This window comes from Vulpes vulpes, chromosome 11 (assembly GCF_048418805.1).
Source record: "Vulpes vulpes isolate BD-2025 chromosome 11, VulVul3, whole genome shotgun sequence".
NCBI lineage: Eukaryota > Metazoa > Chordata > Mammalia > Carnivora > Canidae > Vulpes > Vulpes vulpes.
In genome coordinates this window covers 39,197,075-39,215,110 of record NC_132790.1, presented here as the reverse complement: position 1 = coordinate 39,215,110, position 18,036 = coordinate 39,197,075, and the positions used below count along the sequence as shown (strand labels likewise).

The 18,036-nt window shown below is 37.2% G+C and overlaps 1 protein-coding gene across 1 annotated transcript in view; it reads right to left on the bottom strand.

Moving 5' to 3' along the window:
• The window catches only part of TYR (tyrosinase), a 95,489-nt gene that overhangs the window by 8,051 nt on the left and 69,402 nt on the right, over nt 1–18,036 (bottom strand). The window contains exon 4 of the mRNA XM_026015193.2: nt 315–496. Within this exon, the coding sequence (XP_025870978.1) occupies nt 315–496 (182 nt within the window). The remainder of the gene's footprint in view (nt 1–314; nt 497–18,036) is intronic.

Here is an 18,036-nt window from a genome sequence, read left to right as displayed (position 1 = left end):
AAGATCTCTTCACAGTCACCTGAAAGAGTCATATCTTAAGCCCATTTTTCCTTTCTGATTTTAATTCTAGTGTTCTTTCTACAGTTACTGTATACAAAATACCCTATGTTAAGCAGAATGAATGTGAATTTAAAGATCTTTGCAACTTAATTCATGTAATAAAAAATAAGTGATAAATTATAGGTTGTAATGTGCTTTCCCAATTTAAAGGCTTTGGGGATAACATTATAAATATGTAAGGTTAGGAACTCTCTCTCAAAAAAAAATTGGTCACACTAGATTCACTAATTCATATGAAAGAAATTAAACTTTACCTGATTCTTGTAGGTTGCTATAGTCATAGCCCAGATCTCTGGATGAAATAAAGAAATCACCATTTCTGTACAGAGGTATAAAAGGAACCATGTAGGATTCCCGGTTGTGTCCAATAGGAGCATTGGCTTCTGGATAAACTTCTTGAAGAGGATGGTGCCTTCGGAGCCACTGCTCAAAAATACTGCAGAGGGAAGGATTATTCAGGCTTAGAAACATGTTGCTTATAAAAACTTAGATATCTTAAAGTAAAATAAGAAGGCATATCTAAAATCCCAATGGATGGAAAGATGCCAAATATATTTTTCATGCTTTGAAAATATTTTGTAAAGCACTAGTTCATACTGTCAGGCCTTGATAAAGCTCACTCATTTGAAAGAAATATGAGAGGATTACTTTGGAAAGAGAATTTCTTAGGTAAGTGAACCTTACGTGACAAGTTCAGACCTTTCAGAAAGCTGCAGAGGAAAGGTAATTATTGGTTGAGTGACAACTGGGTCAGAGTTGTAAATTAAATATGTTTCTTGTCTCAAAGAAAGTTAGCCCAAAGAAAGAACACATAAAACTAGGTTGGAATCAGTACTGGCATTTGGTCATTTTTTTGGGTCATAGTAGGAGACTTTCAATTATTTCAACCATCTTGCTATGTTTAGTGAAGTGAATGCTTAATGAAACTTGGGGAGAGAAAGTTCACCTCCCATAACAGAGACTAAAAATACTTGGACTGGTTTCCCAAACTTTCCCTGAAGCTAGAGTATTACCATATGATTAGTACTCAGACAATCAGATAGACCTGTGAAAACTTTGAAACAGAAGATAGTGACACACACAAGCAAGGATGACAGAAAACTATTTTGGTTGTGGGCAAAGACAGTTGTGATAACAATATCCAATTTTTAGGGATTGTAACACCAGGAGTACCACCAGCAAGGGAATATCTGGTGTTCTATAGCATGGTTTTAGCAGATCTCATGGTTGCTACTCCCCTTCTCCCTTGTTCCCACCTATTTCTAAACCTGCTTCTCTATTATTTCCTGAGGTATCCAATATCTTCTTGGTAAATTCTTTTTCTGTAAATTAGCCAGAATTTGTTGCATGCAATTAAAAATTCTGACTGGAACAAAAGCTAAACAGTTAAGGGATCAAAAAAATTGAATAAAAATACATAAGTTATAGAAGAATGTATAGTGTGTCACCAAAATGTGGAGAAGAATGTGACTGTATCATCAGTCCATATAACAGAGGAAAGAACATAAGATCTGAGATCACACAACTCCCCTGAGGCCTAGCTCTGTGCTTTAAAAGCTGTATGACTCTACACAAATCACTGAAATTCTTGGAGACCTAGCCTCCTATCCTTAAATGAAAGCAATAATATCTGCCCTATTTCCAAAAGGTTTAGGATAATATTTGTGAAAGTGCTATCTAAGTAAGCTCTTGTTACTTAGCTATAACACTTATTCCAGGAAATAAAGGTAATTGCATGGTCTCAGGAATATTGCCTACAAAGGAAAGTGATAATGCTTCAAACAAACAAAAAAAAATTGAAAAAACATTTTTAGTACAATCAAGAAGAGATCAGTGGTGCTGGTGGCAGAATGGTGATCATTCTTTCCATGATGGAAAACAGTTCTATTTGCTTAGAGAATCTGGACTTCAAATACTATTTGAACCAAATATTGTGGCTAAAGTTGACTTTTAACTGTGAATTAATTGAGGGATCAGTAGACCACTGATAAATACTGAAAATCTGGTCCATAAATACCAAATCCTCTCCAAATAGCTCAATTATTCAACCTATTACTGAGTATTTATTATATGTCAAGTTTTGGAGAAACATGAACCTGCATAAAAACCTGAGTTCCATCGGTTGTGACAAGGGAAATTTGTAAAATTTCTTAACCGGTTTGATTTACCTTTTCTTACCTGTGAAATGGGAATAATATTTATGGATTAATTAGTGTAACATAAGTAAGATGTATATTTAAGTGTTTGATAAATGGAAATAATCATTATTCCCATCCCCTTCTTCCTCTTTTCCCTCCTCCTCACTATTAATATTATTCTGGAAGAATGTTATAATTGGTGAGAGAGATGAGACATAGTGTTTTAGAAATGCCAAAGTCATGTATACGTAAGTTATTGAGCTAAATCTTTTTTTTAATTAGAGAAACATTTTATTTTTTTAGAGGGAGAGCACAAGTGGTAGGTGGGGGGTGGGTGGAGGAACAGAGGTAGAGAGAGAGAGAGAGAGAATCTTAAGCAAACTCCACACCCAGTGGAGAAGCCAGAGTGGGGCTCAATCTCACAACTCTGAGATCATGACCTGAGCTGAAGTCAGGAGTCATATGCTTAACCAACTGAGCCACCCAGCTGCTCTTTGAGCTGGATCTTTTTAAGAAGGATTATGATTCTGACCAGTGGGAAAGAGAAAGAAGATTCAAAAAGATTGTTTTTTCTGTGTATGCCTTCTCAACTACAGAAATTAGGAACTGGCCTAACAAGCCCCAAATTCTATTCAAGTCCTAACATTTTATTAATTAGGTTTTTTTCTGCAGTTTTCTTCTTTTCATAAAAGCAAAGCATTCCTTGTTCATTATATGCAATTCAGAAAATATAAATGAGCAAAAATAAGAGAAGAAAAATCATATATAATCGCTTCATATTTCTGTTATATCTAGTTTATAAAACATGCATAGTAACACTACATATATTTTAACAAAAAAGAGAATTGTATTATAGATAATGTTTTAAGCCTCCAGGTCCAGCATTTTATTTGTAGTATGCAATATTTAATGTTTAAACAATATTTAAACATGTTTAAACAATGTTTACCAGCTTTTAAACTGGCAACTCTATTTTTTTAATGAGAAGGAGGCTCTCTGACACAATTAATCTCTCCCTTACCCCTATTAAACTTTGATTTAGAGACAGCCCACTATACAATGAGCTACCAGATAAGGGCTTGAGGCAAAAATTGTGCTTTTTGTCAATTGAGAAAAATTACTACTCTAGTTCAGCTTATAAATAATCTCTCTGCCTGCCAAGAAACAAAAATTCTTTACCTAGGTAAGACAAGAACATCAATTCTTAGCACCAAAAGATTTAATGGATAAAACCATTAATGTGCTCACCTACCTTATCAACCTTTTAAAAGAAAGGTATTAATCTTGATTAAATTCTTCATTGGTGGTTCTCATATTTAATTTCATCAAACCATATCTAAAATGACTCACATTGAAATACTGATTCTTAACTTAGATAATCACACTGACATCTTGGGAGGAACTTATCTTCTTACCAAAGATTTATAGAAACTGTATCTAGGCAGTTTTCTGGAATTAGGAAAACATAACAATGATCACAGATGCAAATGGGAAGGAATGTGTTTTAAATATAAAAGTAACTCAAGACACCTGGTTTCAAGTCTGATATGTAAGAACCCTGGACACTCCATCCTTACAGCACGAAAAGGCTAGACAAATGGAAAATCAACAATTTTTCTTGGGCCACAAAAGAATGAGGTCACAGGGCAAACAGTCACCCCTCAAACTGCAGAGATAAGTGTGTCCAGGGGAAGACAGCTCAGACATACTTGCCAAGAACAGAAGCAGCTGTATCCATAAACTGGTAGACTTTAGTATTTTGATGAATGATTGGGATATGGACTAACAGTGGTAAGTGAGAAACTCCTGGGAGCCACAGCATTAGGAGGACTCTGCACATTTGGGGGGTTTAATTCCAGGAGCTTGACCAGGTTTTCATGATGAAGACTGGAGAAAGAGCCTCTCCTGGCTCTGTGAGGGGGAGAGAGAGAGGTATCATTTTGAAATAAGTCCCCAGCCTTCTCCATGACAAACTTCTTTAATTCAGAGGAAATGACTTCCAGAGCCTCATCCCAGCTAGGGGGAGGGGATTCCAGCTTTTCCATCTCACTTAAAGGGAAAATAAAACATAGGACACATTGATAAAGGCTTCAAGGAAAGACATAGGGAATGCTATAACCAAAAAAGTAGGGGGCAGAGGGAAATAAAATCTATACCATTGGAGAAACACTCGTGAGGTTCACAGCCCCAAGCGTTGGCCAAATAAAAGACTGAAATTTAATTAGAATATTTTCTAATATCCCTCCACACCTTAATACTTTACCATGATATCCACAGAGTTCCAGTATGATGACAGGGATTATAGCTAAAAGAGCTATAAGACAGACAGTATCTGAGGACTAGTATACAGGATAGCCCAAAGCCAAGAGAGAAGACTAAAAAAAAGACTGAGGGAGATTTGAAGCCTCCAGTACCTACAGCTACAGAAATCATTAAACAAGGTCCAGCTTCTTGCAAGATTAACATAAACCCTTATATTCAAGTCCTATCTGCCTTCATTTCTACCACTCGATAAAATATATCTGACTCAACAACAAATTATGAGGCATGCCAAAAAGCAAGAAAATGACAGCCTGAAGAGACAAAGCAATCAAAGTAAATCCCAACTCAGATATGAAATAGATATTGGGATTATCAGACAGACAGTTTCAGACAGAGATATTGGGATTATCAGACAGAGTCATGAATAATGTGTTAAGGCTCTCACAGAAAAAGTAAATGAAATGCAAGAACAGATGGGTAGTGAAGCAGATTGGTGGAAAGACTCTAAGAAAGACTCAAAGAAAATGCTGGAAATCAAAAACACCATAGCAGAAATGAAGAATGCCTTTGATGGGCTCATCAGTAGATGACATAGCTTAGAAAAGAATCAGTGACCTTGGAGATAGAAACATCCTAAACTAGAATGCAGAGCAAAAAAAAAAAAAAAAAAAAGAATGGGGAAAAATATCAAGAACTCTGAGATAATTTCAAAAGAGGTAACATATGTGTAATTGGGATAACAGAAGGAGAAGAAAAAGCAAACAAAGCTGAAGAAATACTCTCCAATAAAAGGAACCAGAGAAGCCCACTGAAACCACTCCCAATGGCCAAAGCTGAAACAATCTGAGCCACAAAATAAAGTAGTAGTAGATTATAATCCAAAGTACAAAATAAATATAGAGGAGTCCACACTGAAATAAATTAATGAATAAATAAATAAATAAATGAGGGAAATACATAAGTCTACCATGCAGAAGAGTTTCAAATAATTACATAGATACTCAAATACATAATGTAGGTGCTATATAACTGCACAAAGTGGCTTCCTTCCAAAGAGTACATTAGGGAAAGATGGTGGAGTCATTTAACAGTTTGAGAAACCTGACCAATAACACCTCTGCCAGGTGATCAAGATTAACATCGATAATGAAATGTCATGTTGATTACATGCAGCCTTGATATGATGTGAAGAGAATGGTGCTTACCCCTGTCATCTTCCTACCCAAAACATATAACTCCAGTCTGAACATGAGAAAAACACCAGGCAAATCCCAATAGAGAGGTATTCTACAAAAATCTGAACAGTTTTCCTCAAAACTGTCAAGGACTTCAGAAACAAGGGTGTCTGAAAACTTGTCATAACCAAGAGGAGCCTAAGGGATGTGATAGTTAAATGTAATGTGGTGTCCTGCATGGGATCTTGAAAAAGATATTAAATAACTACTAAGTAATCTTTAAAAGAGTATGGGTTTTGGCTAACAATGGATCAGTATTATTTTATTAATTGTGACAAATGTTCCATACTAACGGAAGGTATTAATAATAGGGGGAAATAGATGTGAGGTATATGGGAACATTGTTCTGTCTTTGCAACATTTTTGTAACCAGAAAACTATTCTAAAATAAGACTTTATTTTTTAAAAAAGAACTAACAAGAAAGCCTTAATGTCAATGGATATGTAGGAACTGATTTGCTTTAGTACATCCACCACCAGCACCAGTTACCTATGGTGAAGTTTCCTGTCCTTGTGGTACTTAGAGTCTAGGGATAGAGACAGATACTAAATAGTAATTTCAAAAATAAATCTGAATTTAGAGACTGGCAAATACTCTGAAAGAAAGAAACATGGTAAGAAGATGTAAGGGGGAGACTTCACTTAGTCGGCAGCCTCTGGGAAAGACTCTGATGGTGTGTTAAATCAAGAGTTGAAGAAAGCACATTTAGAGAGCTGGAGAAGGAATGTTTCTGAAGACTCAAAGAGAATTTGCAAAGGCCTTTTGATGAGAAGTACATAGCAAGTCCAAGGAACTAAGTGACTGATGTGTCTATAGGGAGCAGGGAAAAAATAGTTTGAGATCAAGCTAGAGAGGTAAAGAGGGCCCCAATCATGAAGTGCAGTGGAAAGCACATGAGAAATACTTATATTTTTTCCTAAGAATAACAGGAAGTCACTGTCTCTGGGGTTGTAGGTGATAACATGAGCAGATGATCATTTTTAAATGATTGCACAGATTGCATTGTGGAGAGGGGCTGAAGGATGGTAAGGAATTCCTTACTATCCTTAGAGGGAAGCAAGGAATGTAGGAATCACTGAGAAAACAAGATCTGGGCAAAGAGATGGTGTGTGACTATCCAAGCAGCACAGCTGAAGGATGAGGGGCCATAGAAAACTCCAAGATTTCTGGCTTATACTGAAGGACAAAATATTCTCATTCCCAAAGATGTAGACAACTGGAGAAGGAGTGTGGCACGAGGAAGGGATGTTAATACTATGATTTTTTTATGTGCTGTGTGCTTTTTTTTTTTTTGAGATTTTATTTATTATTTACAATAAACACACACAGAGAGGCAGAGGCCTAGGCAGAGGGAGAAGCAGGCTTCCTGCTGGGAACCTGATATGGGACTCAATCCCAGGAACCCAGGATCACGCCCTGGGCCGAAGGCAGGTGCTAAACTGCTGAGCCACCCAGGGATCCCCTAATTTTTATTTTCTACTACATCTTTTGCTCCTTCAAGGCTTAGGTTAAATACCACTTCTATGAAAACATCAGAGTTAATGTTTTTCTCCTTTGATTATTGCATTTGTCATATTGTAATTATTTGATTATATGTCACTCTCCAACAGTGTGGGGAAACTCACCGAGAGCAATGACATTGTCTTATTGATCATTGTACACTAAATGTCCATCATACTGCCTACCCAGCAAGTGGGCTGGGTTTAAAAAATATGAAATTTAGTGGGAACTGTATGGTTTTCTAGGGAGAGTGCCTAAATTTTTACCAAATTCTCCAAGAGAATATGAATTAAATACATTAAGAATCATTTACTTAGTGGCTAGTTATTAGACCTGAGAAAAGGAGGAATCCAAGAGATGCTGATGGTTTTGAGTTGAATAACTCTATAGATGGTGCTATTCACTGATCCACAATAGTTAGCACAGTGTCAGACATGTAATAACCATTGTGTTAGGTGCTGGGAATATAAAGTCAAACGGAGAACTGTCTCATCTTAAGAGAGTTGCAATCCGATCAGTCACTCAGCATGGTATGATAGGAGTACCATGGGAAAAGCAGGACCATTAACATCTCGGGAGAACAAAGAAAGAGGAGATAGCATCTGATTCAGAAGGGGATTTGTGATGTATTAGAGCTCCCCAGAAAAAACAGAACCAATGGGGTATGCATGTGCATGCATACACAGGCACACACACACACACACACACACACAGAGAAAGAAAGATACAAAGAAAAATAAAGAGAAGGAGTAACACAGAGAGAGAGCCAGAGAGACAGAGGGTCTCATATCATTATAGAAACTTGGCAAATCCAAAATCTGCAAGGTAGACAGGCAGGCTGGAGATTGAGGCAAGAGAAATGGTTAAAGCCCAAAGACAGCCTACTAGTATAATTCATTCTTGCCCAGGGAGGTCAGTTTTTCCCTATGAAGGCATTTAACTGATTGAATGAGATCTGCCCACATTATGGAGAGTAATCTGTTTTCCTCAAAGTCTACCCATTTAAATATTGATAACATCTTTAAAAACACCTTCACAGAAACATCTATAACAATGTTTGATCAAAAGCCTGGGTACCATGCCCTAGCCAAATTGACACATAAAATTAACTGTCACCATGGTGTTGGGTAAGGCACCCCATTTTAGGTGACACTCATGCCTAACTTTTGAAAAATGAATAGCACAAGTCTGGGCAAAGTACCAAACAGGAAAGGGCTGTTTAGGAAAGAATAAAGCACAAGCATGAAGAAATGGAGGTAACATTTGGGGGTCCTGCAAGTAGTTCAAAAGGGCTGGGAAGAAGGATGTATGTGGGTACAAGTGGCTACACCAAAACTATAGAAGCCCTTTCTACACATTAAAAAGGTAAAAAGTTTGAAAATTGTTTTGAAATCTATGAGAAGACTTTGGGGGATTTTAAGCAAGGAACTGACATAACCATGTTTAATTAATGCATAATTAAATGAATCAACAGCTGAATTTCAAGGCCCAAAGGAAGTAACCAAGTGACAGAGACAAATTATTTATGCTGGGACCCCTGCAAAACCTGGAGCCTCTCTCTGTGTTTAAAATAACAGTATCCCAGAAGCTCCTTTTCTTTGTGCACCTGCCTAATGACAGAACTCATTTAAGGAGTATTTGGAAATTTTTCCTGGAAAGTAACACATTTAAAAGAAATGGACACTTATTAAGAGTATAAATTGAAAAAATTGAAAAAAAATAGCATAAATTGTTGGGGATGAGTAGCTGCAAATGATAAGCCTGTTCCACAGCTAATAAATTCAACCAGGGCCAACCTCAATTGACTATAATTTTAAATATATGTTTGACAACTTCTTAGCTTGGTTGGGGAAAGGGCAGACAAGTCCTTGGGGAATAGGTAAGGGAGTGGAAACCAGATTAAAATCACTTAAGCTAATGATGAAACTTGAAGGAATTTTAGTGTAAGAACCAAAATATCAGTGATAATGAACCAGAAAGGCCCAAAAAACTAGAAGCCTACAAAAGCCTACAAAAGTTTCAGAGTTTTATTTTTCTTTTTCCCATAGACACTTAGAAGGGTCATTAAGTAGCAAGGCACCCTGCTATGAGCTGTTTGGAGAGAGGATTAGAAGCAGGCTGCTGTGCTCCCCATGTGACTATGATGTGCATCCAGGACTGAGAGAACCACTGCCTTAGGCAGAAGTCGCCCTCAAGCTAAAGGAGCCCAGTGGCACTCACAGGCCCCAGCTACTCAGAGTCATCTGAAAGAGCCAGCCCTCCCAGACAACGTTCGGTTTTTCATTTGGCTTTCAGATATTACCTATGACCTCCTGACTCTCAGTGCTCCTCCCAGGGAAGTGGTGACAATACAGCTTTCCTTGCCCCCTTCACCAAATTGCCTATTTATTTATTCATTAAATATTCTGTCTTGTACCCTCTACATGTCAAGCTCCAGGGACAGGTGGGAATGATCCTTATCCTCGTGGATCTTACTCCATGTTGTGATGAAGAGATACATAAAATTGCAAAGCAATGTCAATGATGCTCTTAGAAGCAAATGTATAAAACCTATGGGATTGCAACAGGAGCAACTAATTGTTGGGAGTCAGGGAAAGCTTTTCACAGCAGGGATGGTGTTTAAACTGGATGAGGAGATCACCCTGGAGGTTTTGCATTCAAAGCAGCAACCCACAGGGACCCTGGGCATTGATGTAATTGAAAACTGAAAATGGTTTTTTGGTGTGTGGGAGTAGAATGTAGAGTGGTACGGGATTAATAGGCAGTGAGACCAGAAAGGTGAGAAGGGTCAGATTGTGAAAGGTCTATACATAGCATACCAGGAGGGGAACTTAATTTGGATTGATGTTGAGAGTTAATTTGCCACCTAAACAAGTACTTTAGATAAGGAGTGACTATGATTGAATTTGAAGTATAGAAATATGATTACAGTGGGTATGTGTGCTATTGTATTAAATAATAAGTCAATACATATAATTTCTATCTACCAGAGACCATGATATATCAATGGATCAGTAATGAATAAGACAACTTCTACATATGCAGACAACTATGACTTCTCTTAAGGTAGCTGTGATGCCCCTATTCCTTGCAAAATTTCTCTTTGTTTAGCATAAGCCTTTCCATTACTTCCTACTATTCTTCATTATAGCGATGCTTCTGAGGCTCGTAAAATGATGAAAAATAATCAATTCAGCAACCATTCCCAATTATTAAGCAGTTATACATGTGGTACAATACTGGGGATTTTGACATACATTATATTATTTCTCCAACAATACTGCAAGAGAGGTATTGGTAATAGTAGGAGTCCTAAGAGCTTATGCAACACTCTATGCCAGGTACTGCTGGATGTACTTTTCATATAGGAGCTCACTTATTTTTTAAAAGATTTTATTTATTTGAGAGAGAGAGAGGAGAAGAGAGGGAGAGAGAACACATGAACAGGGGGAGGAGCAAAGGGAGAAGGAGAAGCAGACTCCTCGCTGAGTGGGGAGTCTGATGGCCCAGGACCCTGAGATCATGACCTGGGCTGAAGGCAGATGCTTAACCGAATGAGCCACCCAGACAACCATATAGGAACTCATTTAATTCACAAAGCAATCCTATGAGGAATGTTTGATCTTTATCCCCATATTACAGGTGGAAAAACTGAAGCATGAAGAGGAAAAGCTCTAGGTTACACAGCTAGTAAGTGGCAGGTAGCAGATTCGAAACCAGGCAACCTCACTTGAGTACATGTTCTTAGCCTTGGCAAAGTATTGCCTCACCACAGTATTCCCATGAAAACACACACTAACTGAGCAAACAAACAAAAAGCAGGAGTTTAAATAACTTTCTTCAGTTCATTTAGTTAATAAATGGAGCAGCAGAAATCAAACTCAGGTTTGCTGTGCTTGGCACTTGTTTCCATGATAACAAGTGCTTCCAATTGCATGTTTTGCAAATAAACAGAGTGAACCTGCATGATTTGCCTGTTTTCTAATTTAGTCAGGAAAATAAAAATATTGGGAAAGAGCTTGTGAGTGGAAAAACCTGTGGCATTTTGTATTAGAAATGAAAGCTTAACCCACTCACTGCTATATCCATAAAATATAAAGTAGCACCTACAGGTGTACACAGTTGGCACCTAAGAAAAATATCTGATAAGTAACTGTTCCAGAAGGATTCTAGAATCTGTCCCATGGGAAAGAGAATATATTATATACATACATATTTTTAAAAACATATATTTAGCAAATAGTTATTGTATCTACCCACATAAACAAGTATAGGAACTGTATAGTAAAGTGCAAGATAAAACGTCTCATGTGGCATAGTCCTTCCCTTAAGTAACTTTTAGGGAGGAAAGCTACTTATACCATATATATAATAAATATATAAAATATACTTTATTTTAGCCAAGGCTCTAAGAACTACATCTGATGTGGAAAGGCTTCTTTAGGTATAATGGAGTAAAAGTCATCATTTATGGCAAGAACAGTAAAATAAGTTCAAAGATGGGCATAATTAGCATAAGCACCATTTCATAGACCTCACATTGCTGGCATGAGCACCAGACAACACTGTGGTGTCTAACGTTCTCTCTAAATTGTACCTTTAATACCATGTCTCTAAGCCCTAGGCCCCAGGCATCAACTTTCATTGAGATGTTAGCAGCCTTACTATATTCCCCCAATCATGATTGATTTTACCTGCTTCTGAGGCTTATAGCAGAGAGCTCACACATATCTATTACCTACACAGAAGGAGAACTCCTTTATTTGTACTGAAAGCTCTTTTCACCAGACAAAAGGATATTACCAACATTTTGGCATCTGGCCCTTCAGATGTACCTCTAATGTTTCAGCCTCACAAAGAATTGGTATAGTTCGATGGAAATTCAGAAAAGTTATGGAATTATTTCTTCACCTAAGAACCTACCTCACAGCCTAGAGATCCCTGCACTCTCAGCTGCACAAAGGCTCCATCCATTAATCAATTTTCACCAATCCTCAACTGGAATAGGATATATTTCATTTTCCTTGTAGGTTCTGCAAGTCCTTGTTAATAAAAATCACTAAAAATCTCATTTTTCACCTTGGATCACTAATAGGACAGGTGCCAACTCATAAATATCCATACCTGGCCTGCATATCTCCTGGGTTTTTGTCTCTTTTCCAGAACATTTAATAAAAAAAAAGAGAATATGTTTATTTGGTACATATGGGTAGAAGGAATAGAGAGAAAAAAAGGGCAGACAGGAACAAAATAGCAATAATCTCTGGGTGTCAGCATAAGATATTTGAATTTATTCCATACATAATCAGAGTCACTGCTGCTATTTGAGAAGGTGAATGACATGAAAAAAAGTTGTGCATAAGAAGATGTATATGGAAGTGTTGCCCAAGAAGGATATTTTGTAGGAGAGATTAGAGGCAAGGTACCAACAACACATATGGAATAGCTAAGTAACTAGAGCCTATACTAACAATGTAAGAAAAACTAAAGGTAATGTCTGTAAATGAAACAGGAAAGCAAAGAAGGTCACAAATGTTTGAACACCAGGAATGCCATCTGGCAGAAGAAAATTTCAATATGAGCTCAAATGCTTCTTTCCAGTGAACAGCAAATATTCTATGCATGCCTCAGAATATTTATGATGGACAATTATAGAAACATGTGGAACACAAGTGCACAAATAATTTATGGAGCAGTAATAGTAAAATCATTGGAAATTTCGATAGGAAAAATTATACTTTGTTCAAGTCTAGCCTAATGAACAAAGGAGATAATGTAAAACATCCTTCAGAAAGCAAACTCAACTGGAGCTGACAACCCACCTTCTTAATCACAACAAATGATTCTGACTGCTAGAAGGAAGGAGCTCATGAAAAGATAGATCAAGGGCTGAAAGAAAATATTATTTTCTGTGTATGTTTCTTTAAAGTAGGAATTATATACCCACTTAACCCCTTTTATTTTTTTCTGTAGCCAAAATCTTTACCACTATTTCTAAGTCTCTTTTCTATTTCTCTACTCTTCTATTCCAATTGGGAGAAACTGACAAATGTATTTCTTACAAAAATCACTGATTCTGAGTGTCACTCAATCTGGTCAGAAATATAAATTGCCACTTTAGGTAAAGGAGAAATCTATTCTGTTTGTATTGGGTCTTTGTTGTGAGAAGAGAATGAACATGAAAGAATCCCTGTTTTCTGTGCTAAGGAATGATCTATAGAGAGGAGAGACATTAAAGACCCCTTCTGAAAATAATGAATAACAGAGGGTAGAAGACGAAAGGAGCAAATAAAGACCATCTCAGGAAGAGTCAAGGTTGTAAACCAAAGAGTTTATGATAGTGAGAACTTTGGAATCTCTACAAATGTCCCAATTTGTTACCACTTACTATCTGTTCTTGTCAAGTGATTTGGAGTAAAACCCATGAGATAAGAAGGATGCTACTAAGGAACTTCAAGGGAAACAGGAGCCAGGAAGATCATTCCAATCCATAACCATGTGGCAGGAAGGCATTCTGAAGGGCAGGGTGGACATGGCAACCATATTCACAAACTCTTCCTTGGGCCCAGCTGACAATCCGTCTCTTCTTTTCAAATCAGAGGAATGAATTTCATGTTTGAAGCCTTTCCTTCAAATGCATATACAGTCCTAGATAGGGAGGATTAGTAATTCCATTTATCTCTTGTGTCCTGAGTTCTTAGGGTTTCCTTGTTTCCTTTTGAAAATTGAACTTATTTATCAGTGAGGCTTAATCAGTTTCTCTTTGTGTCCAAAACATGTGAGAATCTCCAGCTACTAAAAAAAGATTAGTAGATATAATCATTAAAAAAATATAAGAGTTCTCAGAGATTTGATTACTTTATTAGTGGGTTTGCACTCAGAACTGACATAGGGATCAATGAAACTTGAAAAAAATTAACATGCAGTAAACATATAAATATCTTACTGGGGACTTAGATGAGGGAGACGGGAGGTAAAATGTATTTGGCTGTTTTCTTGAAGTAGCAGAAAGAAAATGACACTTTTGGAAAGTGATTTTCCTGATAAAGGAGAGAGAAGTCTTCTTAGATGCAGAAATCACATATTATACACGTATTAATGGGACACACAGTATGACTTGAAAGAATGCTGTCATCTAACCCCAGAATTGGTAAACAAGTGGCCTAGAATCATGGCAGTGTTCGAGGCCTTGCCATCCGGATGGGCTCAGTCACAGTTGGGGCAGTTCTGTTCATATCTGTTTTACATATTGAAATGCCATTGTTTAATTAAAACAATAAAAGGGTGCTGGATTTCTACTTCTTGAAGGGCAGTGGGAGAAGCTCTGTGGACCAGGTTCACAAATCAAATGTAACTGGTGAAAATTATGAAAAACAATTTCAACAATTTAAAGTTTCTGGAAAGGGGCACCTGGGTGGCTCAGTCGGTTAAATGTCTACTTTCAGTTCAGATCATGATTTCAGGGTCTTGGGATCGAGCCCTGAATTGGGCTCCCTGCTCAGTGAGGAATCTGCTTCTCCCTCTCTCTTTACATTCCCCTCTACTTTTGCACTCTTTCTCTCAAATAAATAAAAAATAAAAATTGTTTAAAAAAAGTTTCTGGAAGTTTTTATAAGGTCATACCACAAATGAAGAAACATTTATTCAAGAAATTCTTCTATTTTATACCTGGAAGTTTTGACCTCCTGAGCCCCTTTACCTATTTAACCCCCTAGCCTCCTCTGCTCTGGTAACCACCAGTTTTGTCTCTGTATTAGGAGTCTGTTTCTGGTTTTTGGTTTGTTTGCTGGGTCATTTGTTTTGTTTTATGGATTCCCCATATAAGTGAAATCATATGGCATTTTTCTTTCTCCATCTGACATTTCACTAAACATTTGTATTATGACCCTTTCACTTCTCACTTGACAGAGATTGCTTTGAATCTATAGATTAGTTTGGAGAGTGTTGAAATTATAACAAGTCTTCCAGTTCATGAACAGGGGTGTCTTTCCATTTATATAGCTTTTCTTTAATTTCACTCAAGTTTTGTAGCTTTCTGTGGACAAGTCTTGTGCTTCTTTAAATTTATTCCTAAATGTTATATTTTTTCTGATGCTACTGCAAATGGAATTAGTTTCTTACTTTCATTTTCAGATTGTTTATTGTGTACAGAAATACAATCTTTTAAAGATTTATTTATATTTTTAGAGAGAGAGAGAGAATGCAGGGGGAGGTGCAAAGACAGAGGAAGAAGGAGAGAAGTAGACTCCCTGCTGCACACAGAGCCTGATGTGATGGATCCCACTTAGCCAAGGTCTAAACCTTATTATATAGCGTTGGACTCTATTTTCCAGTATTTTTTTGAGGAGTTCTTCATTTATATAAAGGATATAATTCTACAGTTTTCTCTTTTGTAATTGCTTTGTCTGGCTTCACTATCAGGGTATACTGGCCTCATGGAATAAGTTAGGAAACGTTTCTTCATATTTTATTTTTTGAAAGACTTTAGTGTTAGTTCTTCTTTAAATACTTGGTAAAATTCATGAGTTAAGTCACTTGATCCTGGGATTTTCTTTGTTGGATTTTTTTAAAATTACTATCTCAATATCTTTATTAGTTATAGGTCTTTTCACATTTTATATCTCTTCTTGGGTTAGTTTTGGTAATTAATGTGTCTCTAGGAATTTGTCCATTTCATGTAGGCTGCTGATTTGCTGTTCTGCAATTGTTCACAATGTTTCCTCATAATCTATTTTTCCCACTGTAAAGTCAGTAGTAATGTTCTCTCATTCCTGATTTTAGTGATTTGAGTTTTCTTTATTCTTTTCTTTTTTCTTTCTTTCTTTCTTTCTTTCTTTCTTTCTTTCTTTCTTTCTTTCTTCTTCTTTTTTTTTTTTTTTGCCAATTTGACTAAAGGATTATCATTTTTGTTGATCTTTCCAAAGAATCAGTTTTTGGTTTTATTTATTTTTCTCCATTATTTTCCTATTCTCTTTTTTTAAAAATAAAGATTTTATTTATTTATTCACGAGAAACACAGAGAAGAGAGAGAGGTAGAGACACAGGCAGAGGGAAAAGCAGGCTCCATGCACCGGGAGCCTGATGTGGGATTCGATCCCAGGTCTCCAGAATCATGCCCTGGGCTGAAGGCAGGCGCTAAACCACTGAGCCACCTAGGCTGCCCATTTACCTGTTCTCCTATTATCTATAGTAATAATACTGATTCCCATTTCCAGTCTAATTTTTATATTTCTTCCTCCTTATTTGGGTTTAATTTGCTCTTCCTTTTCTGATTTCTAATGTTGGTGGCTTGGTTATTAATTTGAGATATTTCTTGTTGTTTTTATTTAAATAGCAATTTACAACTATAAATGTTCCTCTGCATACCACTTTTGCTACATCCAATATGTTTTTTATGTTTTATTTTAACTTAACTTGAAGGACTTTCTAATTTCTCTTGTGATTTCTTTTTTTTTGTATATATATTTTTTATTGGAGTCCAATTTGCCAACATATAGCATAACACCTGGTGCTCATCCTGTCAAGTGCCCCCCTCAGTGCCCGTCACCCAGTCACTCCAACCCTCCACCCACCTCCCTTTCCACCACCCCTTGTTCGATTCCCAGAGTCAGGTGTCTCCCATGTTCTGTCTCCCTTACTGATATTTCCCACTCATTTTCGCTCCTTTCCCCTTTATTCCCTCTCACTATTTTCTTTTTTTTTAAATAATAAATTTATTTTTTATTGGTGTTCAATTTGCCAACATACAGAATAACACCCAGTGCTCATCCTGTCAAGTGCCCCCCTCAGTGCCCATCACCCATTCACTCCCACCCCCCGCCCTCCTCCCCTTCCACCACCCCTAGTTTGTTTCCCAGAGTTAGGAGTCTTCATGTTCTGTCTCCCTTTCTGATATTTCCAACCCATTTCTTCTCCCTTCCCTTCTGTTCCCTCTCACTATTTTCTATATTCCCCAAATGAATGAGACCATATAATGTTTGTCTTTCTCCGATTGACTTACTTCACTCAGCATAATACTTTCCAGTTCCATCCATGTTGAAGCAAATGATGGGTATTTGTCGTTTCTAATGGCTGAGTAATATTCCATTGTATACATAGACCACAGCTTCTTTATCCATTCCTCTTTCGATGGACACCGAGGCTCCTTCCACAGTTTGGCTATTGTGGACATTGCTGCTAGAAACATCGGGGTGCAGGTGTCCTGCCATTACACTGCATCTGTATCTTTGGGGTAAATCCCCAGCAGTGCAATTGCTGGGTCATAGGGCAGATCTATTTTTAACTCTTTGAGGAACCTCCACACAGTTTTCCAGAGTGGCTGCACCAGTTCACATTCCCACCAACAGTGCAAGAAGGTTCCCCTTTTTTCACATCCTCTCCAACATTTGTGGTTTCCTGTCTTATTAATTTTCCCCATTCTCACTGGTGTGAGGTGGTATCTCATTGTGGTTTTGATTCGTATTTCCCTGATGGCCAGTGATGCGAAGCGTTTTCTTATGCGCTTGTTGACCATGTCTATGTCTTCCTTTGTGAGATTTCTATTCATGTCTTTTGTCCATTTCACTATTGGATTGTTTGTTTCTTTGCTGTTGAGTTTCATAAGTTCTTTATAGATCTTGGATACTAGCCCTTTATCTGATAGGTCATTTGCAAATATCTTCTCCCATTCTGTAGGTTGTCTTTTAGTTTTGTGGACTGTTTCTTTTGCTATGCAAAAGCTTTTTTACTTGATGAAGCCCCAATAGTTCATTTTTGCTTTTGTTTCTCTTGCCTTCATAGATGTATCTTGCAAGAAGTTGCTGTGGCCAAGTTCAAAAAGGGTGTTGCCTGTGTTCTCCTC